Here is a 26,537-nt window from a genome sequence, read left to right on the forward strand (position 1 = left end):
GGTGCGGGGATGGTGGGGGGGAGGGAGGAAGCGAGGGAGGTGACTAGGGGGTTTGAGGGGGACAGGGCTAGGGGGAAACCGGGGGTCGGGTGGGTTGTGGAGAGGGTTGTGGAGAGGAAGAGGATGCTAGAGATGAGCCAGTCTGGGATTGGGGTGGGGGAGGGGGAGAGGAGGAGGAGGTTGAAGAGGGAGATGCTGGTGGAGAGGGTGAGGTATGCGGCGTGGGATTGGCCATGGCCGGTTTCGTAGATTGCTAGGAGGAGGGATATTTGCAGGATTTGGAGGCTGATTTGGTTGCTTGAGTGGAGGAGGGCGAGGACTTGCTTGAGAGCTAGGTAGATTTGGGGCTGTGTGGTGTGGGCTTGTTGTACGCAGGTCCGGCGAGTGACAAGCCAGAGACATAGCAAGAGTAAGGGGCGGCGTAATCTGTCTTTGTGTTGGGATTGCTGCGATAGGTCTTCTGTTTCGCCGTAAAGATAGGACGTGGGGAACACGGGACACCACTGCTGTATGCAGGTACCGAACTCATCTAGTGCTAGTGCCAGGTCTACGTCGGCTAGGTCGAGGATATCGAATATGACTTCGGAGAGTTTGGCTGCCGCGCCGGGTGTACCACCAGACGTGATCCATGTTGTAGTTGCATGAAGCAGCTCACTGACCCCGCGGAGGGTCAGATCTGTATGGAGACAAGTATTAGAGTGCTGCACCAATGGCGTGACATGGTCGTCCTGCTGGCGAATTGGCTCCTTGAATGGCGTGTAGTCGCAGTGTCGTTCTTTTCTACAACCACTTAGCTCCTATCTCTTCTATGGACACGGAGAAGGTCCCCTACACAGTACATCTTTGGCAACGTGGCAGAGTGCGGTCACATCTCTGTTTCCTGACTCTGCAGTATGCGCATACATTTGACGCCTTTTGTGTCACCGGTATCAGACCTGCAGCTATACTCATTCTTCTTCCTTTTGATAAAGTCTGTGGCTCAATCGAGGTAGTGGCTGAAAAGTCGTGCCAGAATCAGACCATGGAATGCGGCGGCCGATGCAGATTTGCGCCTGCATGATTTCAAGGCTGTTGAGTAATCAAGAAGGACAGAAACATAGACGGAATTGGAGGCCTGACGTAGGATCGATTGAAACAGTTCCGATAGGTTGACATGCTGAGTTAAGCAGGTATCAGCATTGCTCTGGAATGTCGTTGCCTCGGTCAATGCAGTCGTGCCCCTGAAGGCGTTCATAGGCAATAGGTAGATCCTTACCAGTGGATGGTTGGAGGTATCATTATCGTGTTCGAGACATTGTGGCTGACGGGCGACGTTAGTCAGCAGGCGACACCAATAGACAGCCGTCGCTCGACAGGGGGGACGAGCGACGGTTGTCGATTGGCCACCTTCTCACAGTGGCTAGTTGTGGCTGACGAGCGACGGCTGTCGATTGGTGTCGCTCACTGACCACGGTCGGATGGCAGACGAGCCAGAAGATATCACGTGCTGACCCTAGTAGCTAGCCGTTCCCAGAAGGTAGGGGCGAGCGACACCAATTGACGATTGCCGCTTGCCCGAGATACTATCAAATACCACGATTGCAGCCATTGAGTGGCGCTGAAGAGAGGTGCAGCTCAATATCACTCACTCTACGTACCTATCACCTACTCTAAATGGCCGATCAAGTGGAGAACGAAGGTGCAAGATGGCAGCAAAGGAGTGACATTGATGAAGCATAATACTGCATCCAGAGTCCGTCACCAGCAAGCATTGAAACTCTACCCTGTTTCTCAAGATATACAGACGCCTACCTCTCAGCCCCCAACCACACCATCGCATCCCCCGCCAACTCCGGAGTTTCAGTAACCACATGATGCAGCTCCTCGGGCATCGTCGACGTCATATCCGTCGCCACAACCCCAGGATGCACTCCAATCGCCACTATCCCATCTTTGCCCTGCCCATGGTCCTGGTCGATGTACTGTGTCAAACGTAGTGCAGCGAGCTTGTTAAGCGCGTAGCCCGAGTGCCGTGCGAGTGTGGAGACGCCGACGAGGGACACGACGTTGATTACGGTTTTGAGCAAGGAGGCGAGGAGGAAAGGGTAGAAGGCGTGAAAAAGGAGGTAGGGGCCTTTGAGGTTGACTTCGAAGGTGCGCCACCAGTCTTCTGGGGAGGAATCGGGGATTGAGGTTAGTTTGTGGAGGTAGCCAGCGTTGTTGACGAGGATGTCGAGGCGGTTGTCGAAGTCTTTGGAGACTTACAAGGCGGCGGCGGAGACGCTTGAGGCGCTGGCGACGTCGAGGTTCAGTGCTATGATGCGTGGTGGGGGGTGGTCGGCGCTTTTTGCTGCTTCGAGGACTGCAGTGACGGTGGAGTCGAGGGATGAACGTGCACCGAGTGTGATTTTGGAAGCACCGGCTTTTGCGTAGCTCAGTGCTCTTGTGAGATCTTCTTCCATGTTGCCAACTTCTTTTCTCACCGTCAGCCTTGAATTTGGAGAGATTGATATGCCAAAGTGAAATCTCTGGAATTCGTCTTTCGTTAAATAAACTTACCCACCGCATTACTCCACACTACAAACGGAACACAGTGACATATGCAAGACGTAATTTCTTACAAATGTATGGGGGCTCTGTCGGGGTACTCCGTTTTCCGTCTCCGGTTGGTTACCCTTTGGGATTTAAAGCTTCCTTGGGGAGCTCTTCTTCAACCTATATAACCAGAAAATCAAAGTGAACGGCTATTAAGCGAATAGCGATTTAGTTCTGTATTCAGATAGTTTTGTACTTAGATTCAAAGGGTCTGCATTCTTTGTAAGTAGTTTTTGCACTTTGGATCTGGTAGTCTACATCCTGCTTACAAATGCATACGGGACTACACAGGAAGTGGAGCACGAATTGCATCTTTCCAAGGCATTAATTCTTTATTCTAGTATGCTCAAGAAGGCATCATCTATCTAAAAAAAAGGATTCAATTAAAACTTTTTTTTACGTAACAAAGTCGTAATCATAGAATTTACAAGCTGATATCCAAAACCGGGGTCTTCATGAGAGGAAGAATCTTCTCTACTGCCCTCTCGGCAGCAATCATAACACCCATGACGGGGTTTGTGGTTAGAGGAGGAACAATACTGGCGTCTACGACAAACAGATTCTGCATGCCAATGACCTTGGTATCGGTATCTACGCACTCGCCCATTCTGCAGCTGCTGCTCCAGTGCTGCACGTTACCAAGTGTGTACTGGCTTGGAGTCTTCAACCAGGCCTCGATCTCGTCTACTGTCGAGTTCTTCGCAATGTTGAGGGGTGTGAGAGATTCTGGGAGGGCTTGAAAGATGTTGTGAATGAAGGTCGCGATCGCGTTGACGTCGCGGGGGTCAGCGAAGAAGTTGGATGATGGCAGAGCGATGCCCCGCTCGTCGAGGCTAACACGACCGAAGGAGCGAAGACCTGAGGTTCCGTAGACGTTGAGGGTGATGGTGCTGTTATCGTTTGCATAGTCGAAAGCTCCTGAAGAGTCGATGGTACCTTGGCAACCAACGAGGTCTTCGCCTTGCTGGATATAGTCCCAGAACGCACTGGTTTGCGAGGCAAAGGTGTATGGTCCAGAGCGGTTCTTCAAGTACATCTCAGCGTCCGTAGGTGGCGGGTTAGAGTAATCGTAGACAAAAGACTCAATGGACTCGTCGTGGAGCTCAATGAAGGTATTCGGGTTGTCGAATACCTTGTCGCCGACTGCGGTGTTGTTGATCCAGTCCTGAGGGGGGACGGTGACTTGGCCGTTCTTTGCAAGGCCTTCCAAAAGAGTTGCATTGCCAATACCGGACCACATCAGGAGCTGGGGGCTCAGGAGCGCACCTGCTGATGAGATGACTACACCACCTTTCTTGAGGCAGATGCTGGTGTGGTTAGTACCCATCTCAACATCGACACCGGTTGCAACATCGCCGTCACGGCGAACGCGCAGAACCTTCGTTCCAGTCCTGAAGGCAAAGTTCGATCGCTTGAGAGCTTGCTGGAGGTATGTCTTTACTGGTCCGCTCCTTTGACCTCCCTCATAGTTCCAGATGGGATGACCAAAGACCTTGTTTTTAGAATGTTCCTCAGGGCCGTCATTCAGACCAACGTCGGCATATCCGGCTCCATCAACAAGCCACTTCTTAGCAGCCTCATAGCCGGTCTGGAGGTATCGCTGTCCGTCCAATGAAGGGTTGTCGGTACTTGGCTGGGTTTCCCTGACCTTTCGAATGGCATTTTGCATATCGCTGTTCTTCCAGCCTTCTGGGAAGTACTTATCCCAATCGCTGGCAGGCGGCTGGAAGAAAAGACCAGCATTGATGGCAGTGTTACCGCCAACAGTGCAACCCTGGAATGCGTTGACAACGTTGGATGGGCACACCAAGCCCTGGCCAGGGTTTGAGAAAATGGTCTTGTACAAGCCTGGGACATCGACACGGCTGAGTTCTGTGCCCTCTAGCCAATCCGGCCGTGTCCGACCACCAGTAATGTAGTACGATGGGCCTCCTTGCTCCAGGAGAAGAGTCCTCTTTCCCGCCTCACTCATGCGGTCTGCTGCAACGATACCAGCTGGTCCGGAACCTACAACCTGTCAGTTTTGTCGTCGAAAGTCAAAGTACAAGTTCTGAGCCTTACCAACAACGATGACATCCCACTCGCCGCCAGGACAACGCGTAGCAGTGGCAGAGCCAACCAACAAGGCGGCCGCAACCACCGCGTTCCAAGTTTGAATCGTCATTATTAAAGAATTAAGAAGTAAGGATGTGATTACAGCTGTAACACGCTGAAGTTGCTATATCCGTCACTTACAAAAGGCCAAGGAGGGCTCTCTTTAAGCAACTTTCCCATCCAGCGCTAAACCCGGGATCGCCTTTCCCTCGGGACCGTGGTGGGGGCAAAAAAGGAAAAGTAAAAAACACGGTGGTACAGCATTACCACCTTTTCTGGCAAATTTGCAACAAGAGGGTTGAAGCCGCCGCGCCCGAATACGAAAAGCAACGATACCATGGCACTCTCTTGACATAAGAGCGTCTGTGCTTGATGCTTAATTTAAAGTCCGGCGAGCGGGCACTTTACCCTTGTCGGATGGAAGCGTCAGTGCACTGATCGCTTATCGACATGATACAAGGATATTGAGTCGTTTTCACAGAGTCCCTGGGCGCCACAGCCTCCGCAGCGTGGCTATTCATGGATATGACGATGGGGCTTGGAAATACGGCGGCGGCGGCGGTGATGGAGTTGGGCTAGTGGTAACGTCGTAAATGCCGTCATACGATGGTACGACTAAAAATTTAGGTTGCAACGCTATCGCTGAGTTGGGCGATATGCAAAGGAATATCTCGACCTGTTTGGGTACGTTGAGGAGATAGTTTAGACAGATTTTACCAGAGAAAATGGACAAGTACATTTACTGTTGTAGGCATAGTAGCAAATGGTACATATCCACATCTTTCATGTGTGGGCCCCCAGCAAGGAAGCTATCGTGACTAACACGGGACGGGGTAGTGTAGCAAGCCCTATTTAACATCCGGTCTAGTCTCCTTTAAGTTCCGTACCATTCTGGCACTTCTCCCCCTCCGTAATTCCACTGTCATCATCATACCTGCAAACAGAAACAACGGCGTCTCAAAAGATATCCCCGTATAATGATATTACAGCGTCTCGACACAACAAAACACGTGCCGTTAAATAACAGATTGATCATTCATGGATGCAGTTGCTTAGAGGAAAGGGGGCCAGGAAATTTGGGTCATCGTACAGGGCAGATCCCGTAGTACCGCGTTGTCGCATTTCGCGATCGGCCCGCCCGGACAAGCCCCATGCAGGCAGCAAGCAACACGACCAAGTTTAATCTCGTTGTTACGTGCGGGCTATTCTTTGGATTCTTACATCATACCACAGTTGGGCACAGACTCAGCAGCTTCTCTACGCATACATGCATTTATGTGTATTTGTTTATTTTTCTTTCCGACTGCTGGAAATCGGGACTGTAAAAGTTGATCGAGTAGTGCAAAAAAAGGCGGATTTGGAAACAGTACTGTAAAGTGGACGTACGGGTGAGCAAGCATTAAATGTCAAAGCATGGACGATCGCAATTCACTCGACTGCCGGATGCCGAGAACATGTCACGTGAGCGTAGCGATCCATGCGCGCTGCTCTACGTGTTCTACCTAGCTTCTGATGTACTTAGCAGTCGGAGTTTATAGTGCTATGGACCACATTGAGGCTTTTTGGTTGTCGCACAGGATCTTGATGACACGAGGTTTTAAGCTTATACGAGAGATAGTACAGGGTGCAGGAATACGGGCTTACGTCATCACTTATTCGTTAAGCCTAACTGAAGTATGGAGGTGTACTGGAATAGTGAGTGAAATGATTTGTGTCTGTGTGTGGAACAATCTATACGTGCTATCGACTCAAGAACCATTCTAGTAGTAGATGCACAGTACCACGGGAAAGCCGCCTACGCTGCACTTGCCACCACTGGCTCAGCCTGGGCAGCTTGTTTCTTTGCGCCTTTCATCTTTTTTACCTTCTTGCCTTTCTTCACGGGTACCACTTCACTTGCACTAGCTGATGCCTGTCCCGTTTCGGCACTCGCATCGTTTCCGGCTGTAGTCTTGGGATCAGATGCGCCCGCCATCTGCTCAAGCTGTGTCACAGAGTCGGTACGAACAAGACTGGCCATCTTTGGCTCTTCCTTTGGAGACGTGGTGATTTGCGCTTGTTGCTCTGCTTTATCGCGCATCTGGCGCCATTCTATGCTGGTCATCAACTCGTCATCCGAGAACGACTCAGCCGTAGCAAGGAGTTGTGGGTTGGACGCGGTGGCTCCCACTTCACCAGAGACATCTTGGACACTCTCCGCAACGAGTGCATTCTTGGCAGGCTCTTCAACAATTGACTGAGGATCTGCTACAGCTTCTGGTTTGCTGTTACTGGCATCCTCACTCTCGGCAGGAATTGTAGAGTCTGCATTCCCATGCGACTCAGAAACATCTAGCACAGGCTCAGGTGTGTGAGCAACGGCACTGTCGGCTTTGACCATCAGCGTCAAAGTCGGCGTCGCCGGCTTTGGAACGTAGTTGCTCATCATGGTCTTCCAGACGAGCTGCAGCAATCTGCTGCTACCCTCAATTGTCGTGATGAAGTCTGGTTTTCGAAACGGGGTTGGGTCCTCCATCACGGCATTGTGGAGCGCATCCTCAATATACGCTGGATACCACGCATCGTCTTCGGGCAGCAACGGAAATGCATATTGTCTTGCTACTGCAAGCATATCAAAAATAGTCACATCTTCTCCAAACGATTTGATCTTGGTCTGTGCAAGCTCTGCGAGACCCGGCAGCCCGTAGCGTACGGCGGCGCAATACACGCATACACTAAGCTTGTAGTTTTCGGGGATGATTTTGTCGGAGCCCGCATGTACGCTAAGAGTCTGGTATTTGCCGGTGTACAGATAGTGTACTAGAGTGTGCGCAGTTGCTAGGTCGAGCTCCGGCAGGGGTACAGATTGCTTGATGAAAGATGGGTTGTAGGACCTTGCAAGCACCTCACTTCGACTCAAAACGCTCTCGTGGACCAGAAAACGAACTGCTTCGGGTCCCACCTCTAGCACAGCTATGTGTGTAGAGGCATAGGGACTATAAAGGTTGCTTGTTAGCTCCTTGTTACTGTGGATAGCCCAAATAAACTTACGACTTCTCTTCCGCGCTAACGGCCAGGTCTCCAAAACCATGCAAGTAATCACTCGTTCCATCCTGCTCATGCGACACGCCGAGGGTGGAGTTGTCGCTGATTGACATGTTGTACTAGTCTCAAAGCGACGCTTGCTTCTGACTCAAGAAGGCCCGTTTAGAGAGTCCCATTTATCATGGACTCCAAAAAACGAGGCTCGAATATATGCGCTGTCAGATTGCCACATTCGCGGAGTGTGTATGCACTTCTGAGTTGTCAGTCCTACGATGGATTTCAGCACTCAAGATACGGCAATCCTGTTGGTCAGCCTGGTCGTCCTTCACTGTACCCCGCGAACGGTGGATCCAATGACAGGAGAGACGACGCAGAGCCGAACAACATTGGCAAGACTGGGCTCAGATGCCTTGTCGTTTATGCCTCAGCCTGGTTGTTCGATGCGCAAGACCCTGCCTGCGTGCTTTAATTTACGTCGATATCGCCCTGGAATTGAGTCGTGAGTGGGGGCGATAAGAAACCGAAGGGTATGCTTCCATAGACAATGGACTACGTGTTCAGCGTTCACGCACCTGCCCTCACTTCAGGCTCGTGTAGAATGATCTGCGACTCCTGCATCGTCGCTATAGTATTCTTCGTCGTCTGGACTCAATCTTCGCGTCATTTCGTATTCTTCAGCATTCTGTACCTCCTTGACCGGGTCGTCATCAATGTTCTTGAACATCCGGTAAAAGATGATACCGGTAACTCCAGCAGCACTTGCCAGGCCAAAATACAGCCACTGCTGGTGAGGGTCCCTCGCCAGGGGCGCGATGAGTATGCCTAACGCACTGCCACCGGCGTTTGTGAGAAGAAACAAGCTCATGATGAAGCTCTTCATATTCTCTGGCGCTTTCGCGTACGCAAGCTCCAATCCCGTGATACTGGTGAGAATTTCGCTAAGAGCAACGAGCCCATATGCTGGTGCTTGCCACGCAACGTGGATTTCGTTTGGTTTGAACCTTCCCTCTCCGATTTTGCCCGCGTTACAGTTCGAAGGACTATAATAGCATGGCGGCGCTGCGTAGATGTATGTTTGGAGGATACCAGCATACAGCATAGCCAATGCAGCCACCAAGAAGCCAAGCGAAATGCGCGTTATCGGCCGGAAGGCAAGGTGCAGACGGGTACGGATGAATGGGTAGATGAAGCGGTCCATAAGTGGAATCAGTATGATGATTGTGATGGGGTCGATATTGGGAAGAATATCGTTAGGAAGGCCGTGGAGCTCCATCTGTCCAGCTTGCGATATGAAGTTGTTCAACATCTGCGAGTATGTGACCCAGTAGATGGGAAAGAACAAGAAAACTTTACACGCCACCAATGCTGTCTTTAGCTCTTCGACAAACTTATCATCCCAGGTTACTCTTGACTTGAGTCTTCCGTGTCCTTGGGCTGAAGCTTTCGCTTTGCTGAGGTCGCCGCCATTCCTTGCGGCAATATACAGAGCCCGGAAGCAGTTGCCAATAACACCACCTTGAGGAGGCTTGATGATGTATTGCTTCTTCCCTCTTACCAGTATCACATAACCGACGCAAAACATGATCAGCGGTAAAAGGTATGCGCTCCAGAAACCCACATGCAACTCCAGCATCGTGGTTGCGATTGCAGATATCGAGCCAACGTTTATGCACATGTAGAAAACCATGTAGATCCTCTGCACCGTGAGCTCTGGGTCGACGATGACCTTTTTTCCGCTTGGCAGAGTTCTGACAAACGGCTTGTTGGACCGAACTTGTTCTGCGATCAACGGTGACACATTACTTTTGATACCACCCGTACCAAGTCCAATGATTAACATGGCAACAACAAGACCGGAGAAAGCGGCCCCACTCCGGATAGCCCACGGCAAGCTCGTCAAGAAGAGAATTGTGATCCCGCCCATATAAATGAGACTGAACCACTTGATTGTTGCATACTTGCCAAGATACTGGTCTGCAACAATGGCCCCGAACAAGGGCGTTAAATAGCACCAAAACTGGAAAAAGTTGGTCATCGCAGTAGCGCCTGACTGTTTTAGGCCAAGAGCCCCAGGAAGGCCGTTGGCATCGTTGTATCCGTTGGCGATGTAGTTTTGGAATGGACCAGATAAGCCATAGTATGCAAAGCGCTCACATAGCTCCACGATAGCTACCAAGAAGGCGCCACGAGGAAGAGTGTCAGCTACCCGCGGAAGAAAGAGGTCGTCTTCTGGAGTGGGAACAGCTCCGATATGAACGGGCGGTTCAAAGCCTGTGTCCTCCGAGCCCTCATCTACGGTTTTGCCGTGGACTGTCAACCTTGCGCTTGCATCCTCGGTTTGTGCAACGGTCGTGTATGCACCCCTGTTTTCAGCATCCTGACTCCGCGAGGATGCCATGTCGAGGGTTGGTTTCGTTCTCCGCTATTTCGGTGTATTGCAGCCTTCCTCTTTTTGTATTTCCTCCTGTACTTGCCCTGGTCTGTCGTTGAGATAATTCACTGCAAGCTGTATAGACTAGAGTTTTATCTTATTGTTGACAGAGGCATGGGTTATGCGAATGCAAGCATCATGAAGTCGATGTATCTGTGAAGATTCTGAAGAATTTGAATCGTATTCCATGAAGACACGCGTTCACGAAGTAAGACGGTGCTCGCGTCAAGCTAAGCCGAATGAAGCACTAAATAGCCCCACCATTTTTCACAAGCGTGGAACACAGCAATACGTCGACTGCTGTGAATTCTACAATATTGTCTCATTGAACACAGAGTCTGACATTCATTTCTTGTCTGAAAAGAATCCAACCAACTTCCCTTCCACATCCCTCACACCCAGCCCAGCAGTCAGACTACCCCTAATCCACTTTGGCAGCTTATCTTGTATCCGCTTGCTCCCATACCGTCTGTCCAACATCAAAATGGCCGCATAATCACCTTTGTGTCTGATAGCCCGCCCCACACATTGATTCACAGAGCGCATACATGCATTTTCGTAAAAATCGCGTGCTGCTGCCTTGCCATCGCCACCATTTTTTGCTTCTTTGGCAGCGATATACTGCATCTTTGCCTTCCACTCTGCTGAATGCGCATTTGGAAATGGAAGACCGACGACCACGACACCGCGACCTAGTGCATCACTGAAGTTGATGCCCTCGGAAAGTGTTCCACCAATGACGGCGAAGAGCAGCGCACCGCGGCCGTTACCAGATGCGATTGCCGCACTGTAGGCATTGAGAACCGAGTCGACAGCTGCCTCCTTGACTGCCGAGGATGTGTCTAGATCCTGTTGCTGACTGCGCTGTTCTAAGAATACCGGCTTGCTGTTTTTGAAAGTATCCCAAAAGGTGATGTTTGATTGTGATGGCTTCAGGCGCTTCCACGCCGCGATACAAGTGTCTAGATACGAGTAGCTGGGGAAGAAAACTACTACTCCATCGGGTATATTGCGCTCAAATGCCGAAATCGCGGCCCCTAGATCAATCATTGTCTTTTCTTGGTTGCGGTTTTCAAATGTGAAGTCAAACTCTGCGCCGCTCGTCGTTCGTACAATGGGTACAGCAAGCAAGTTCGAAGGAGGTATAACATGCCCGCAAGACAGGGTTTTGATCTTAGAAGGGTCCAGATATGATAGCAGATGCTGCTCATAGTCGCTCATTGGGGACATTGTACCGCCTGCAAGTACTACTGCTCTTGCTTCTTCAACGATATCTTTGAAATGAAACGTGGGGTCGAGAAGCATGTATCGCAGTGTCGTTATACCATCCTCCTTTGAGTAGAAGAATCGGCCTTCCGCGGAAGGGTTCATTAAGGAGAGCAGAAAAGCTTGTACATGCATGAGCACAGGGACACTGTGACGGGGTCCTTTCTTGGACGCTTGCTTTGTCGACTCATCGACTGTTTGCTCAGCGAATGCAGTATATCCATCGACTTTTCGAGCGAGCCTGCTTTCTTGGAGGTATGCATTGAGCTTGAAAACATTGATCTGGTCGACGCCCTTTCCGGACATTATAGATACCATGTCAACCAGGCCATCAGCCGCCTTTGGGTCGGCGCCGATAGACTGCAAATAAGCAAGGATTGAATCCAGGATCCTGACTGTCTGGGCAACGTAGACTCGGTTCTTTCCTTTTAGCTTGTTGCGAAACTTTTGAAGATAGGCAGTAAGCTGGGCGCGCGCTTGTTGTACTTGGCCGAGCGTTACAGAAACGGAGTAAATGCCTGCTATAGCGTCCATCAGGTTGTGCGCTTCATCGATAATGACGACATGATCTTTAAGAGATAGTCCAAGTGCTTCGCGAGCAGTGCGCTGTAAAAGCAATGGATACGGCAACGTCACAATCTAGGCTCGTTAGCATGTAGACGTGTGTTGAATGACCGGGAGTTCAAGCTCACCTCGCAGTACTTTATCGCTGGTCTTGAGGCATAGTAGGGACATACCCCCAGCTTCTTGCCCAGCGATCCGAGATCCTCAATGTCTCTGATCTTTGCAAGCGCATGATCACGGAAGTCATTAATTAGAGGCTCATGTTCTTTACTCGGCATATGGGGACATCGGCTTTCGGTGCTGCTATTCTGTTGCAGTTCTAGGCATCGTTCGTTGATGGCAGTAGCGCTTCCAAGCCTATTCACCTTATCATTAATACAAAGGTTCTTCCTTGATCCGAGCGTAAGATGTTTGACATCTTCCACGAGTGAGTCCACATCAGTGCTGTTTATATCATCGTCCGAGGCAATGGCAGGCGGCATCTTGACCCGGCCCAGCTCACTCGAAAACTGCGTCAGTTGAGAGTGCGTCCGGGAACAGAAAAATATCTTTGTCTCGTCGGGCACCTCCCCATCGTCGTTCTTCGGAACATCGTCAGCGTACCCCAACGATGCCATCAATGCCTGTGTTTCTGCCGACAGTCCAGACTCATTAAAGGTACCGCCTCTGGCCCGCTTTTGAGATTCTTTGTCACTTTCATAGTCGTCAAGCACGAATTGTGCTTCATCGACATCGTTCGTTTCGCCGGATGCAACCTTCCGCCTCTTGTAACTTGACTCGCCATTCTCATAGCGCTCTTTTGCCCGCTTCTCCTTCGCTTTGATTTTTGCAATGCGTTCATTCAATTCTTGTTTGCGACGAAGTGCTTCTTGCTTACGCTGCTTTTGTGCATGTTCGACGATCCATGACGGCTCTTCGCTATTCACTGCATCGGCTGCAAATCCGTCTTCGAAAGTCCTTCTTTTGTGGTCTCTCAACCATGTCAAAGAGCCGCAGATCAGGCTCAGTGACTTGCCTGTCCCGGTTGGTGATTCAAAGATACCGACCTGGCCATTTTCTAAACATTCGTATACAGCGCTCATGAACTCATTTTGTATATCATATGGCGTGTAGGGGTGGTGAAAGTCCCGTTGCTCGGTTTTGCTGACCATTTTGAAGACGTATACCAATGAGTGGATGGAAGTAATTGGAAGACGCGACGCGTTCACGAAAACGGGTGTTCACGTGCCGCGCTAAGTGCTCACTAGCGTATGAACGACGAAGCAGTTCTTGAATCTATGGATACATGGTTTGCAAGCGAAAAAAAAACATATTTAACTGCATCTAGCACGTAATCAATGACCATATCGTTTCCTGGGAAAGGACTGCAGGTGGGCCCAATAGAACCCAACAACACACAGGAATGAACGCTATGTAACAAATGAGACACTTTAACACCATTTTCTCAAAAGATATTTCCAACAAAGATCTTCATGTCGTTATATTGGAACTCTGTAGAACCATCGAGATCCGGGTATCATATGCCTGTACTTGTATTCTCTTTGTCGTGAAGCATCAAGACTCTTCACTGCCACCCCTGCTTACTGCCCGTACAATAAACGCATCAGGATCCACCGGACAGCTTTTGACATCTACCTTGTGTTTATCCGCCCATGCTCTGACTTTTGCCTTGTTAATTACGGCATCTGCGCCGCCCTTCTTTTTCTGTTCGAGAACATCCATCAGCTGCAAAGTTGCGATGATGTCCTCAGGCACAATGTACGTCTTTTCGCGAAGTTCTTGCACAGTAAGTGTCTTCTTAGACGGACATGAGAGGAGGGTACGAGCAAGTGTTTGTGACCAGTAATGGTTGTAGGCAATGCGACCGAGATCGGACAATGCTGTCGTGACGTTAGCACTAGTCGGTGTGTAAGAGGACAGACCAGAAATGACCTACGCTTCTCAGGACCACCCAGCCTCTCCTCTCGCCTACTCATTTCGTAGCTTGCCCCCATCAATAGCTGGCCTAATCCTTGCTTCTGCCACGGTGGGAAGACCAATATACATGCTAGGTTATTATTGTCCCAACTCATCTTCTCCTTGCTGAAGAAGCCCACAACCTGCCCCTGCGCCCCGACCCCACTTGGCGTCGTCTCTTCTTCAAGATTGGTGTTGGGTATGCTAGGTGTGGGATTGTGCGCAACTAGGAGATAGTACAAGAAGGTCGTAACGTCGTAGAAGACCGATTTGGTGTCGAGGAAGAGCTTCGCAAAGAGCGATAGGTTCTGCGCATAAAGCTTATTCTTCTCGCCATCGATCTCGTATAGGGAGTAGTTGTCTTTTGTATAGACGTTAATGCCCGGGGGTGGAGTGTTACGAAGGGGACATGCTTTCTGGGGCGTATCAGCTCAACCGGTCTTTCTGAACCACGCAAGTCTTTCAGGCGTACCAGATGACCTAAGAAGCCAACGAGCTCCTTGCTATACTTGAAGCACCATTGGCATACGTAGAGCCGTTCGACGCGCCTTCCCACAAGCTCTTCTGGGTAAAAGGACGGGTACCATGGCTTGATCAGCAGCGAGCCGAGTACAACCTCGAGGACGTTGGGGCCCGTAGGCGGTTTCTGTGAGTTCTTGAGTGCGGGGGTGGTGTGCGTCGATGTCATGGAGGCTACATCGGGGGCCATTGAACAGGTGCTGACGCGTGGAGGGCTCGTTTCACATGCTGCTCTGCTGCCGTGGGGTGACGCGGAGCCCGCAAGCATTGTTAGCGCGACGCGGCTGCACGTGACCGTGTCTTCCTATACATGTAGTACATATATATTTTATCTACCAAGGGCAACGAGCATCATAACCCTAGAAGTTACTTCCTGGCGTTTCTCCATAATGACCCATGAGAAAGATCTCTTGCTCAAACGCATCTTGATATCGAACCTCGCAACTACACCATAGGCACCCTTGCTCACTTTTTACGTGGACTAGCTGGTGGCGTGAATATTCCGGAAGATCTCGTCGTATCCTGCATCCCGCACTGGTATGAGTGAAGTGCTTTGAGTACAGCCTTGTTCTCCGAGTAGTAGTTCCACGCATCCTTGTCTTCCATGATCGCTGGTAGGCGAACGTGCAGGTGCAGGATGATTGCGTTGCGGAGACCATGATCCAATTCTGGGCCAACTTCGCCATAGATCTCTGCAGCCAGATAGACAATAGTTAGAGGGTTTTGAATGAAGGGAATGCGATCAATAATTGTCTTGGAGACTTTCTGCTTGATCGATTCGAGGTTGTACTGTGCATATTGTCAGAACTATAAATCATATAATTTATGGGGGGAGCTTGACCTTATCACAGGCGACGAAAAGGGCCAGCAAATCGCGCATGATACAGTCTTTCTCAAACGCGTTTCTGAGCGCAAATTTGCTGAATATTGATCCTGTGGTTGGATTGTACACTCCGTATATCTCCTTGAGCATTGTGCTCACAGTCTGGCTGTCCTCGGGCAGTGTGATGGAACGCTGGCTGGTTTCCTTCAGAACGTTAGCAAGGCTTAGGTGACTTGTATGGCGTCTAAACGTCTCTTACTGAAAAGTTTCCATCGCAAACCGCGTTGAAGTACTGCGATCGTGTGCTAAGCCTAGCTGCTGTGTCAGCTACATCGACAAAATAAGAGACATGATACTTACAAGACGCGATGAGCTTGAAACACCCTACCGGAAGCGATGATGGTGAAGTCGGTACATTTGCCAGTCTTGTAGATGCTGCAGCTGTTAGTCGATAGTCTGAGAGTTTTAGCTGAAGTATTTACCGGGCCCATTCCGATGTGTTTTCGTTCGGAGCTGCCACCCACAACTGATATTTCTGGTTGGTATAGCCTTCCTTCTCCATACTGAAGTCGGCACGGGCCAATGCAGCATTTCTATGCAATTGAATCAGTATTGTGCTAGTAGGAGCAGAAAAGGTGATACATACGAAGCAGCTTCATGAACTTCGAAGTAGGAATTGCCAACTGTGGTGGCAATCCGCCCAAGTGCGTGTACGAAGTCCCCAGCATCTACACTAATCGTGAAGCACAGATCGATCTGCATATGTGGCATAAGTATGCAAACTTTCTTGCATGAGTTGTTAAAGCGAGTGCAGACTGCGCGCGCCTTGGATACCTGGAAGAAGACCGGCTCCTCAGTATCGGGAAACTGTGCCATCACTGCAACACCAGGTTGGGTCTGGTACACCAGCCCAAACTCAGAGTTGGCACGATCTAGCATGAGCTGTGCTGGGCCTGTAGATTTTACATCGTGGTTGATGGTAAATGACTGTATCGGCCAAGTAACTGGGGCCTGCTCATCAAGGGATGTGACGGAAGAGGTCATGGCTGCTGATAGACCTGGATTTTGCAGAGTAGTAAATTATACGAGATCGGCGACAGAAGCCTTGAGAGTATAAACCACAGTAGGTAATGAAGTTTGGTTGGACGCAGAACTGGAGTATATTAGAGTCCTGTTAACGTACATGGTGGTGAGATGGCACCTGAGCGGTGAGAGGTGAAACCCCGATAGGTAAGTGAGTCCACACCATGGGCCCTGCATCAAGATGAGGTGAGAGAAACTCCACTGCGCATTGCCAGTATTTCGAGGCAGCTTATTGAGCGTAGAAAAATCCTTTCTAAAAGACTGAGGGTTTGGCAAGCGTGCCCTAGATGTCAACAGCACGGCTACAGCAGTAGCAAACTAGACATTTGTGCTGCCCCTAGCAACCTCATACATTAGCACCCCGAGGGTGCAAAACATTGGCATCGATTCCATAACTTTTCATATTAAAAAATGCTTTTACCCAAACCACCAACCCATCTACCCCTGCCAACTCACCCACCCCTCCTCCCTCCACACCCCACTCTTTCCCCCCTCCTTGAACACCACCCTCACCCCATCAACCCTCTGAAACCTATCCACCGCCTTACACATATCAACCACACTCAGCGCCGCGCCCATAACCGCCGTCAGAGCCTCCATCTCCACGCCTGTCTGCCCCGTGCACTGGACTTTGGCTTCAATCTTTACGCCTCCGTGTCCGTCGGAGAAAGGTGCAAGTTCGACGCCGACGTGTGTGAGTGGGATGGGATGGCATAGGGGAATTAGATCTGGGCATTTTTTGGCGGCCATGATGCCTGCTATACGGGATACGCCGAGGACATCGCCTTTTTTGGCGGTGTTGGAGCGGATGAGGGAGAGGGGAGTCGGGTTTGTGAAGTGGACTGAGCCGATGGCGATGGCGGTGCGGATGGTGTGTTGTTTTGCCGATACAGATACCATGTGTGCGGAGCCCGACAGGGTAAGGTGTGGTAGGTATGGTGCTGGTGATTCTTCCACGTCATCCTTTTCCTTCTCTTTTTGCTGCGATGCGAGGTCGCGAGCTGGTGGTGTGGATCGCGAAGAGGTCGAGTACATCCTGCGTGCAGAGGAGTCATGAGAAACCTGGCTACCCAAATCTCCGTGTAGAGTTGGTCTCTTGTCCGTGCTTGAGAGCGTTGCTGGTATCGGCCTGGCTTCTGCTTGTCCCTGTTGTGATGGCACCTCAGACTCCGTCTCGTTGGTCAAGAATCCCAGGCCTTCAGCTTGAAACTCATCCCAGTTCATCAATCCCTCTGCATCTCCATGCATTGTGCCTCTATTCTCAAAGGCTTGGTGCCACCGCACTGCCATCCGTTCCGCAGCTTGGTTGCTGAGATCGTGGTCGCGAACCATTCGATCAAGCACAGCTTGAACTCGCCCATCCATAATGTCTTTCTCCACTTGGCCAATGCTGTCGAATCGCGTTTGCCATTTCTTTACCATAATCTTAAGCCACGTCTGCAACGTCGCTATGTTCTGGCTGGTCCACACATCATATGGCAGCGTGTCGAGACGCGGATATGAGCTTTTGAGGCGCTGAGCCATTTCGAACACATAGGATTGGAGTTCTGGGACCGATCCCTCAAACGTGACAATGAGATTCTCGTCAATAGGAATAAATCCGGAAGTGGGAACCTGCAAACGCAAGCTATCACTCGGCCTGGATGCAGTGAAAGTGGCCGGATTCATGTCCTTGCCCTTTGTGTCTTGGTCTTGGTCTTCGGGCTTTGATCGAGTCAATACAGATATCGAACCTATTCCAGGCTTCCGTATTTTTAAAGCGGTACGCTCATTTGCCTGTGCTGTTGCTCGTATGATCTCGGAATCAGGACCTGTACTTTGTAGCTGTGGCTCCCCCCAGCCCTTGCCAACCCTCTGGACTGCTTGGTTGAGTATAGAGTCCAAACTCTTCGGGGCCGGCTGATTCTTCTGATCATTGGTGTCCACGGGTTTAGGAATCCTCTTGGCCTCCCTCTCTTGGTTCTCTTGCTCCTCAAGCTGCTTCAGTAGCAAACGCTTCCTCGCCAACAGTTCTTCCTTTCGTGTCCTGATTTCTTCCAGCCTCTGAACCTGTTCGCGAATTTTGTCGACTTGTTGCTTATAGGTATCAAGTAGTTGGTTGATCTCATCAACCTCTTGCACCTGTTTGACACTATCTATGGTTACTCCGCCCCACTTTTTTGTAATCCGTTGTTCGGCCAGCTTTTGTTTGCGCTGTGTTACGCGATCTTGCAACTCATAAATCTTATCCTCAGTCTTCTTCAACGCCCTCTGGATCTTGGACGGTATCATGATCTCCTCTAAGAAGGCTTTGAGCTCATTCATTTCTTGTGTCTGGCGTCGCAGCATCGCATCCTCACTGTGTTCTGCTAAATTTTGTCGTGTTCGATCGGCAATCGATTGAGCATCACTCATCAGTAGTCTGTGGCTCACTTCCTCTGATCCCTGAAGCGCGGATAGTAGCCTACTATGGGCTTTCTTGTTGAGAAATCTGTAATTTTTACCACTGCCAGACTTGAGCTTTGTGTCTGCAACCACTTTCCAGTACATGTCGTACTTTTCATCGGTCAACCCATATTTCTGTCGCACTTCCTCAAGGTTCGGTGGCAGAGTGGCTCTTTGGGGACCGAACCGAGCAACGTATTCTGACTTTTCTTGGTATTCGAAACCATGCTTGACCCTTACCTTAATATGTTTGTTTTTAGACTTAGACTTAGACTTAGTTTTTGCTGCAAGTGGTTTGGAAGTGGAGAAGGTTCGAACAGTGTTTGCGGACTGCAACGCTGTGAAATGCAGGCGCGGCATTGAGATTTGAAGAATATCTGACATTAGAGGGAATATATGGGAACTCTTTGCACTCGAACGCAGGGTTTGTAGAGGAGACGGTTGCCAAGAACCTAGGCCTGGCAACGGCTTTTCACCTACATTTAGTCAGCAATGCACATCACACAAAAAGATGGTATGCAAACGTAAAAGGGTATATCATTCGAGTATGTAATCGGGCACGATGATGCTCCAAGCGATAGTATAGACTCACGATGAAGGGGAACGCTCAAAAACGCCATTCATGCAACGGCCGTCATACCACAACAAGCCTCCAAGCGATCTGACATGATTAAGAAGAGGAAAAAGGAACCACAACTACCCACCAATTAAGATCATGGGCCTGTTCTCCATGTTGGCGAGATCGTCCAGATCAGCATGCTTTTCTGCTTTGCGCTTTACAGCTGCTCCTACAACGTCGAGCAGTTCGCGTTCTCGCTGGCCCCAGCCAAGTATAGTCTCATCGCTCAAACGGCTCTCATGGCGGTCCATTTCGATTTGCCTGATACGTTCGAATGCTTCTTGATCGATGGGTTCACCGTTGTTACCCTGCCGTAGTACGTCGCGCAACGATACCTCGGCGTTTCCATGTAGGCACACCTTCAGATTTCCGTCACTTGTTATGCGCAGTCGATTGCAAGAGCCGCAAAAATCGTTGGTCATGCTTGTAATGAAGCCAACCTTGCCTACAAAGCCAGGGACCTCGTATGTCTTGCTCGTGTCATTCTTGTGACCAGGAACCGGCCTGAGTCCTGGATATTTTGCTTTGATGATGTCTAGCATTTCTTGGAAGCTGATCATCTTGTTCTCACTCCATTTGTTACCGCCAAAGGGCATGTATTCAATAAAGCGAACTTCGATGTCTTTCTCGCGGCCCATCTCGACAAAAGGCAGGATCTCGCGCTCGTTCAAGCCACGCATCACAACGCAGTTGACCTTGAGTTTCACGTTCGCGCCCATTTTATTCATCTCGAGTATGCGGTCAATCGACTTCATGACCGCATCGAAGCCTTTTCGCCTTGTCATGATCTGGAACTGGAACGGATCTAGGGTGTCTAGACTCAGATTGACGCCTGTCAAACCAGCCTCGACCATGGCGTCGAGTTTCCGGTGCAGCGATATGCCGTTGGTGGTGAGGGCGAGCTCGCGCAAGCCTTTGGGGCGCAGGCTACCGATTTGCTGCATGAGGGGCACTATATCGCGGCGAACGGTGGGTTCACCCCCGGTAAGGCGGATCTTGGTCACACCCTGCGACACAAATAGCGACGAGAGGTAGAAGATTTCGGGCGTGGTGAGCATGTTAGCGGGCGGCGATAGCGGAACGCCCTCTGTTCCTCGTCAGCCAAATTTTTTGTCGAGTCGTGTTCAAGGCACACCTTCGGGCATGCAGTACAGACATCGCAGATTGCAGCGCTCTGTAATGCTGATGCGCAAATAGTCATGCTGCCGGTTGAACGTGTCGGTCAAAAAGGCAGAGAAAGGCTTCGCGTTCTTGATTGCTGCTCTCCGGTCCTCGCTGGCCGATCGCTGCGGTGTCGGTACTGGAGGTATGCCTGGGAGGAACTCGGAAACTGGCTCCCGTGGTTCTGTATTTGTCGCAATACACCTTGTCCGTATGGCGGAGATGGGCGATCGTGCAGATAGTTCGCCACGGCCAGCGACTCTCCGCAATGTTTGGGGACCCGCCCGTACCCTAGCCATGTGCGCCATCATACTGAGTCGAGTCTGGAGGAACCGTGTCCAACATCTGGAGGGGCAGACATGGGAAAGCTATATAAGCCAGTGGACAATAGGGCGGAGATGACTGAGATGCGAACTGCTTTAGTGGGCTGTCCGAGGCCCATGCAGGGATCCGTAGTCGCACTTGGCAGCATTACTAAGGATTGTGCTCGCAACTGGTGGGGGATCCTCACCAATGATAATCTGATGATAACCGTATTCATTGATGTCTCTTGTCACGGCGCTGTAGCCTACCTGTTGTGTAGAGTGACATGTTCTTTCAAAGCCTGACAGTGCGCAAAAGCGAGCTTTGTAACATGACGCAACGATTCCGGCTTTACCCCTCCGTGCCTGTCTTTTCCACCATGTACAGCACTCTACAAAAGACCACTACTATCCTTTCGAGAAATGTATACGCAACTATTACGTTCTCTTGTAATTTTTACCAGCTCGGCACTTGCGCCCGGCACACTACATCCTTCGCCTTTCCCGTCTCTCATATTTCTTTACTAGAGTTTCGAATCTTTGTTTGCCTCGCTGCGTTATGAATTTTAGCCGGACATTGCATTTTCTTTGCATACTAGTTGCACCCATTCCTGTCCGCTCGGCCCTGAATTTCTCAACCTGTTTCCTTTGGGTAGGCATGCAATACTCGCCGTGCGTCATATTGAGAGAGGCACCACGTGTGGCTAGCTGTTGTTGGTGATCCTGGTCGTGATATCTTCCCGTAGTAGGCATGCCTCCTCGCTCCCACACCATCTCCGGATGCCACTCCAAGCAACTCCCGCACGTGACCTTTAAACATGGCCCTTCATAGTTGATCTCATTTTCCGCTTCCCTGTCCGTTTTCGTTGTATACCGCCGTAATGGAAACGGTAAAGCTTCGTGTTACAATCTCTTGTTGTACTTATCCTGCGGACAAATCTCTTTTGCATTTTGGACTGATTGCCCTGGTCATTAGCAGGGTCGTAGGAATTCCAGATGTGTTTTGGTATTATTAATTTTAACCCCATGATAGCGTCTGTGGTTGCGGGTAGAGGACTGCTCTTTGCACGAAATCACTAATGTGATTCAAGAAGTATTCGTCTTGTAAGCTTGCTATTCGTACTATGTATACGGGCACAGGCGATTGTCAGTTCATGCTTGTTGTTTCAGTTGTCTCCCATTGTTATCATCCGCGTGATAAAGAATAAAATGCTTCCTGCAGCTAACAAGACATTGTACGGAAAATGGACCCAGCAGAACAGCAATTCGGAAAAAGTCAAACAATGTCTTTGATTGAGTCTATGAGTCTTGGGAATGCAACGATGCGACCACCCACTATGTAGAATACATGCAAAAATTGCGCTACAGATTCTTAATCATAGCACCTTTCCCAAAGTCCACCACTTCGAGCAAAGCTTTGGCTTTCGACAAACTTGCTTAGCGTGCACCTACCAAAACGGTCTCCACCACAGAACTCTAGTGGTTGCACACGATCGTTCACAATAACGCGGACCAACTCTTCTTTCTCGCCCTTGCATTGCAGCTTCTCGACATACAAGCGAGCAGCGAACGGCACTGTCCATGCAGCCGAATAGCCATGCGTCTGCTTGGTGTCTTGGATCGTAGTATTGGACAATGCCTTGGTCTTGTTGTACAGTCCAAGCGCAGCTAAAACACCACTAATATCATTGTCATGACTGAAATCAGCGTATACTTTGCGGTCCAGAGGGAATGTCTTTGGGTCCGAGTCAAGTGTGCGGTTCGTGTTGGTGTTGTCTTCAACAGGCTTCTTTGTCAGGCGCGCCAACAGCTCGTTGACATACCCAACACCTTGCGTAGGCCCAAGTGGGTTTCCTACTGAGTAGCCGTAGTACTTGCCCAAAGTCTGGAAGTAGTCATACTCCCGCCATTCCTTGTCCGTAAACAGCTTGCAAAACTCTGACAACTGCGCTGAAGGGTGTGCAAGGGTATCGAAAGGGCACATGTCCATCATATAGACAATAGAAGTCGCGCTAAGATTGGTACCGAGAGCCGAGTTGACGCGGTTCTGAATCGGCGGTACAAACTTGGCAGCCCATACCTGCTGCGCTCGGTCTCCCAGGCCATGGTTCGGCCCGCCCTCAAAAGCAGGGCAGATATCGTGGGACAGCGTGTTGTTCCAGGTTGAGCCTTCTGGAATGACTAAATCAATCTTCTGGGGCTTTGTGTTCAGCGACTGTGCAACACCCATGAGCCAGCGCTCAGCCGACTCTACGACACGATGCTGGCCACCAGCGCGCACGAATGGCGTATTCTCATCCATGAGTTTCTGGTACCGGCGGTAGAAGTGAGCGCCCGAGTTCACCATCTCCTGCCTTCCAGCATCCGTCAACTCATCCGCGCCCAGTGTATAGTCGTAATCCTTCAAGAACTTGAATGCATCCGGGTATGAAGTGCTTGTGTTCTGAATTTCGGCAATCAGGAGGTGGTAGGCTATCGATTTGCCAAATGTCGGGTCGCGGCCACCATGGCGGGAGAGGACGTTCGCAAAGGTCACTTCACAGCCTTTGGGAGGGGCAACGTCTATTTCAGAGGGCACAGAGTACCAAAGGGAATACTGCCCAAGGTAGTGTGTCGTCTTGGGGCTGCAGCGGTAGCCCTCGTCGATGGTGTCGCAGGGCTTTGAGGTTGAGAATGGGAATAAGCTAATGGATAATTAGTGGAGGAGGATGGGTAAATGACCAGATGGTATATACTTGAAGAGCCCGTAGATGACTACACAGGCACTGACTGCCTGAATTGCACAACGACGTAGTCCTGAAGCTTCATTGTAGCGCCGCGGCGGCTTTGACGTTAGCGGTTCCTTCTCGCTCATAGGCAGAGATGTATAGCTTTGAGGCCGGTTTGCGCGCATCCTGTTCCAAGGTTGCGACATCTACAGAGTGGTGGTGTATGTGGTGTTGTTGGACCGTCTTCAGCTAGTCAAGTAGTATGAGAGAGAAGCGGAAACTGAAACCGTGACGCCTGTGCCGACCCAAAGGCAAGTCTCAGGACGCGCCAAGGCACCGTCTCTCCAGATTCCTGGCGAACAGGATGCGCAACATCATTGTACGAAAAATGAGGTGCGGCGATCCACGAGCGGTGGAGACCAACATGGTACTATTCTCGGACAATGAGTTTACCCTGCTCTAGGCTGTCAGTCGTTGTGCAGGGTGTTCGTGCCAAGACCGCTAGGATCAACGGACAAAAGCTTCGAGAAACCTCAACACTCCCTATAGGCGTTGCCTTTACCTTTTTCTTGATGCTAGGTCAAATGCACATTAACGGGGCCCACAAACGCTCTTGACGCTCTATCTATCGGGACTTATGATACGGCGATGACCGTAGTGCAGCCCGGTGTCGGATAATGCACGCTGCGGAGCGATGTAACGCCGTTCGGTCACCACCAGATAATCGGCAACGCGTCTCCTCATTGGCTATTACCCCATCTTTTGACTTGGAACATATCTCCCTATCTGTAGTAGAGTCCCTATCAAGCTTCGTCAAGCTTTAGCCACTCTGTTGGACATGCCCACTTCGGATAGCTGTGGCACTTGTCGCATGGCTGACGAAATCCGCCCCGTATCTCCGCTTTCAAGGGACATCGTTCGTCTTAAATAGTGTCGTCCTTTGCCTTCCATTAACATGCGACCTCTTGACATTCTCCGTACGGATTGAGCAGACACCATGAGGTCCAGTGAGCGACAAACCCTCGATGATGAGGCCCAGCTGCAGGGTAAGTCTGGAACAGACGTTATGCTTCAGGGATATCCATTGACTTGATATTTCTACACAGCGCTTGGTCACAAGGGCGAGTTGCAACGCAACTTCAGTCTCTTGTCCATGCTGGGTCTGGCCTTTGCCATCTTGAACTCATGGACTGCCCTCTCTTCGTCGCTCGGGCTTGCCTTGCCATCAGGCGGCTCAACAAGTGTTATCTGGGGCCTTCTCACAGCCGGGATTTGTAACTTAGCGTTGGCTTCGTCACTCGCCGAGTTTCTGTCCGCATATCCTACAGCCGGTGGACAGTAAGACTCGGCCGAGCACTTATCTTGAATTATGCTAACCCAAGAAAAGATATCACTGGGTTGCCGTTATTACTCCAAAGAAATGGGTACCACTCGCATCCTTCATCACTGGCTGGATCAACGTATCGGGCTGGATTGCCTTAACCACTTCAGGAGGGCTTCTCGCTTCGCAACTCATCTCCGGTCTTATCGCCCTTTGGCATCCAGATTTTAGTCTGCACCCATGGCAAGTCTGGCTAATCTACGTAGCCTGGACCCTCATTGCCTTTGTCATCAACGCCTTCATGAACAGCTTGCTGCCTTATGTCAACCGAACCGCATTTATCTGGTCTATCGGTGGCTTTGCAATCATTTGCATTACGGTCCTTGCCTGCGCCTCTCCTGACTTCGCCTCCGCTGAATTTGTCTTCACTCAATTCATCAATGAGACGGGCTGGCCAGATGGAATTGCTTGGCTTCTTGGGTTGCTCCAGGGTGGATTCGGCTTGACCGGCTACGATGCCGTCGCCCATATGATTGAAGAGATTCCAAACGCGTCAGTCGAAGGCCCAAAGATTATGATCTACTGCGTCTGCATCGGCACTTTTACGGGCTTCATCTTTCTTACGGTTTTGCTCTTCGTTTCTGGAGGCGATGCGGCATCCATCATATCAGCAGCACCTGGTCCACTCCTGCAAATCCTTTTCAACGCCACGAAAAGCCGAGCGGGTGCTACATGTCTCTTGATGTTCCCGTTGGTCTGCATTCTCTTCGCAGAAACCGCCATCATGACGACTTCGAGTCGCATGACTTATGCGTTTGCTCGTGACGGAGGGCTTCCGTTTTCGAAGTTTTTCGCAAAAGTGCATCCGCGGCTTGGTCAACCACTCAATGCACTGATTCTAGCCGCTACCCTGACCATTCTCTTTGGATTGATCTTGATCGGTTCCAGCAGTGCTTTCAACGCCCTCATTTCTGCATCTGTCGTCGCTTTGGGCGTGAGCTACGCCATACCCGTTGCTATCAATCTTATTCGCGGTAGAAAAATGCTGGGTTCCAGGCCTTTTACCTTGCCAGAACCTCTTGGCTGGGTGGCAAATATCATTGGTGTTGCGTACACTATTGTTACCACGGTGTTGTTCTTGTTTCCGCCGGCATTACCCGTCACAGCTTCTAACATGAGTAAGTATTTTCTCGATATACTCATAGTTGTTTCTCTAATTGTGTCTAGATTACTGTGTCGTCGCATTCGGCATCATCCTTTTTATCAGTACATTCCAATGGTTTGTAGATGGACGCAAGAACTTTACGGGTCCGAGAACAGATATGGGACTGGAGGTTCTTGAAGCTATGAGGAGTCAGGAGCAGGCTGATGTGGAGCCTGGGCCATTGAAAGCTGATGATGAGGTGGATCCGCATACGATCAAGCCATAGGAGAAAAACAACCTTCATTTTTCACTTGCATTCTTTCACGATTATAGAATTGTAAATCATTCTTAATCCATCTCTCCATATTTCGTGACGTTTGTTGGCCGTATAATGATATTGTGAGGCGATGTCCTTCCGTAACGCATAATTTATTCGGCCTTATTGGTTACTATCCGGGCATGAAGCTGACGCTTTTTCCCTCGAAGTTAATCGTACGTCCATCATGCACATGATGGCTGATTTG

At 50.2% G+C, this 26,537-nt stretch overlaps 9 protein-coding genes across 9 annotated transcripts; 1 reads left to right on the plus strand and 8 right to left on the minus strand.

Moving 5' to 3' along the window:
• Positions 1-2: 2 nt before the first annotated feature.
• On the minus strand, positions 3-951 carry COCMIDRAFT_68653 (uncharacterized protein; the record flags this gene model as incomplete). The annotated part of the gene is made up of 2 exons (XM_007688649.1): positions 3-780; positions 833-951. Coding segments are annotated over 2 exons (897 nt in total), but the record flags the coding sequence as incomplete, so codon positions are not given.
• Positions 952-2,998: 2,047 nt separating this feature from the next.
• COCMIDRAFT_25331 (GMC oxidoreductase) lies at positions 2,999-4,738 on the minus strand (the record flags this gene model as incomplete). Its single annotated transcript, XM_007688628.1, has 2 exons — positions 2,999-4,581; positions 4,636-4,738. The coding sequence occupies 2 exons, from the start codon at positions 4,736-4,738 to the stop codon at positions 2,999-3,001; spliced, it is 1,686 nt and encodes a 561-aa protein (XP_007686818.1).
• A 1,725-nt stretch (positions 4,739-6,463) lies between these two features.
• On the minus strand, positions 6,464-7,805 carry COCMIDRAFT_92287 (uncharacterized protein; the record flags this gene model as incomplete). Its single annotated transcript, XM_007688650.1, has 2 exons — positions 6,464-7,643; positions 7,699-7,805. 2 exons carry the CDS (start codon positions 7,803-7,805, stop codon positions 6,464-6,466), a joined length of 1,287 nt encoding a protein of 428 aa, XP_007686840.1.
• Positions 7,806-8,275: 470 nt separating this feature from the next.
• COCMIDRAFT_35728 (uncharacterized protein) lies at positions 8,276-13,104 on the minus strand (the record flags this gene model as incomplete). Its single annotated transcript, XM_007688635.1, has 3 exons — positions 8,276-10,073; positions 10,500-12,028; positions 12,082-13,104. The coding sequence occupies 3 exons, from the start codon at positions 13,102-13,104 to the stop codon at positions 8,276-8,278; spliced, it is 4,350 nt and encodes a 1,449-aa protein (XP_007686825.1).
• A 403-nt stretch (positions 13,105-13,507) lies between these two features.
• Positions 13,508-16,295, minus strand: COCMIDRAFT_35729 (uncharacterized protein; the record flags this gene model as incomplete). Its single annotated transcript, XM_007688636.1, has 8 exons — positions 13,508-13,833; positions 13,890-14,325; positions 14,382-14,628; positions 14,898-15,217; positions 15,270-15,474; positions 15,612-15,686; positions 15,734-15,844; positions 15,898-16,295. The coding sequence occupies 8 exons, from the start codon at positions 16,293-16,295 to the stop codon at positions 13,508-13,510; spliced, it is 2,118 nt and encodes a 705-aa protein (XP_007686826.1).
• Positions 16,296-16,772: 477 nt separating this feature from the next.
• COCMIDRAFT_92231 (uncharacterized protein) lies at positions 16,773-19,118 on the minus strand (the record flags this gene model as incomplete). The annotated part of the gene is made up of 1 exon (XM_007688651.1): positions 16,773-19,118. One exon carries the CDS (start codon positions 19,116-19,118, stop codon positions 16,773-16,775), a length of 2,346 nt encoding a protein of 781 aa, XP_007686841.1.
• A 336-nt stretch (positions 19,119-19,454) lies between these two features.
• Positions 19,455-20,849, minus strand: COCMIDRAFT_92339 (uncharacterized protein; the record flags this gene model as incomplete). Its single annotated transcript, XM_007688652.1, has 2 exons — positions 19,455-20,464; positions 20,513-20,849. 2 exons carry the CDS (start codon positions 20,847-20,849, stop codon positions 19,455-19,457), a joined length of 1,347 nt encoding a protein of 448 aa, XP_007686842.1.
• Positions 20,850-22,212: 1,363 nt separating this feature from the next.
• Positions 22,213-23,733, minus strand: COCMIDRAFT_35731 (uncharacterized protein; the record flags this gene model as incomplete). The annotated part of the gene is made up of 2 exons (XM_007688637.1): positions 22,213-23,524; positions 23,576-23,733. The coding sequence occupies 2 exons, from the start codon at positions 23,731-23,733 to the stop codon at positions 22,213-22,215; spliced, it is 1,470 nt and encodes a 489-aa protein (XP_007686827.1).
• Positions 23,734-24,545: 812 nt separating this feature from the next.
• On the plus strand, positions 24,546-26,299 carry COCMIDRAFT_92318 (uncharacterized protein; the record flags this gene model as incomplete). The annotated part of the gene is made up of 4 exons (XM_007688653.1): positions 24,546-24,594; positions 24,655-24,886; positions 24,936-26,047; positions 26,097-26,299. The coding sequence occupies 4 exons, from the start codon at positions 24,546-24,548 to the stop codon at positions 26,297-26,299; spliced, it is 1,596 nt and encodes a 531-aa protein (XP_007686843.1).
• Between the last annotated feature and the right edge of the window lie 238 nt (positions 26,300-26,537).

This window comes from Bipolaris oryzae (assembly GCF_000523455.1).
Source record: "Bipolaris oryzae ATCC 44560 unplaced genomic scaffold scaffold_45, whole genome shotgun sequence".
Classification (NCBI taxonomy): Eukaryota; Fungi; Ascomycota; class Dothideomycetes; order Pleosporales; family Pleosporaceae; genus Bipolaris; species Bipolaris oryzae.